This window comes from Anopheles bellator, unplaced genomic scaffold, assembly GCF_943735745.2.
Source record: "Anopheles bellator unplaced genomic scaffold, idAnoBellAS_SP24_06.2 scaffold02398_ctg1, whole genome shotgun sequence".
Taxonomy (NCBI): Eukaryota; Metazoa; Arthropoda; class Insecta; order Diptera; family Culicidae; genus Anopheles; species Anopheles bellator.
In genome coordinates this window covers 1-1,394 of record NW_026686520.1, presented here as the reverse complement: position 1 = coordinate 1,394, position 1,394 = coordinate 1, and the positions used below count along the sequence as shown (strand labels likewise).

The 1,394-nt window shown below is 49.8% G+C and overlaps 1 protein-coding gene across 1 annotated transcript; it reads left to right on the top strand.

Moving 5' to 3' along the window:
- Nucleotides 1-3: 3 nt before the first annotated feature.
- Nucleotides 4-1,295, top strand: LOC131214769 (cadherin EGF LAG seven-pass G-type receptor 2-like; the record flags this gene model as incomplete). Its single annotated transcript, XM_058209101.1, is given in 5 exon segments — nucleotides 4-211; nucleotides 441-743; nucleotides 823-1,002; nucleotides 1,005-1,154; nucleotides 1,221-1,295. Coding segments are annotated over 5 exon segments (916 nt in total), but the record flags the coding sequence as incomplete, so codon positions are not given.
- Between the last annotated feature and the right edge of the window lie 99 nt (nucleotides 1,296-1,394).

Here is a 1,394-nt window from a genome sequence, read left to right as displayed (position 1 = left end):
AACCCCTACGAAGGATGTCGTCCAGAATGTGTTCTCAACTCGGATTGCCCATCGAACAGAGCTTGCCTTAGAAACAAATGTCAGGATCCGTGTCCGGGAACTTGTGGACAAAATGCTGTCTGTCAGGTGGTCAACCACTTGCCATCGTGTACCTGCCTCCCGGGCTTTGAAGGAGATCCTTTCAGATATTGTAATATTCAACAAAACGAGCGTAAGAAACTTTATTTCTGTGGCTTGAGCCAGCTTTTGATCCTGCTTCACACGACCTTGCTTAGATCTTCAGCGATCATTCCTGTTTTCTACCACGACTCTTTGACGATCAGACTTCCAAAGACGCATTATGACTTCGCCAATCCTTTCCCCCAAGCATTGCTTTCTGCTGTATGTTCCGGTTGCCCAATCCCAACCAACTACTCTCTACTCCTCAACAGCGGAAAAAGTATACGTGAATCCTTGCCAGCCAAGTCCTTGTGGCCCGAACAGTCAATGCCGAGAGGTTAACGGGCAGGCAGTTTGCTCTTGTCTGCCTACTTATATCGGCTCTCCCCCCGGATGTCGCCCCGAGTGCGTTGTGAGCTCCGAATGCGCCCTGGATAAGGCCTGCGTTAACCAGAAGTGCGTTGACCCATGCCCTGGAACATGTGGAACCAATGCTCGATGCAATGTGAATAACCATAGCCCCATTTGCTCGTGCCAATCCGGATACACTGGAGATCCGTTCACTAGATGCTACCTTATACCACGTAAGATCTCAAACTGCTCTTCGCTCTTGCAGTCGATCATGAATCCAACCCTACTTGGCTCCTTTCTCTCACTAAACAGCTCCTGTGCAAGATACCCCAATCGTTGTGAGGAATCCATGCGTTCCTTCTCCGTGCGGTCCTAATTCGCAATGTCGCGATATAAATGGATCTCCATCCTGTTCATGTTTGGCCAACTACATTGGATCTCCTCCCAATTGTCGACCGGAGTGCTCGATCAACTCGGAATGTCCTAGTAATCAGGCTGCATGAACGAAAAGTGTCGAGATCCGTGTCCCGGGTCGTGTGGCATCAATGCAAGATGCAACGTAATCAACCACACTCCAATATGCACCTGCGAGGAAGGCTACACAGGAGATCCTTTCACAAGTTGCCGTCCAATGCCTCCCCCACGTAAGAATCGCACGTCTCCCTACTCAGCCTTAGATCTCTTGATAACACAATCACTTCCCTCAACAGCGCCAAAATCGTTAGGTGACGATCCGTGCAATCCATCGCCTTGTGGAGCGAACGCACAATGCAACGATGGTGTTTGTACATGCTTGCCAGAGTACCAAGGAGATCCTTATCGTGGCTGCAGACCAGAGTGTGTACTGAACTCTGACTGCGCTAGAGATAGGGCTTGTATTCGCA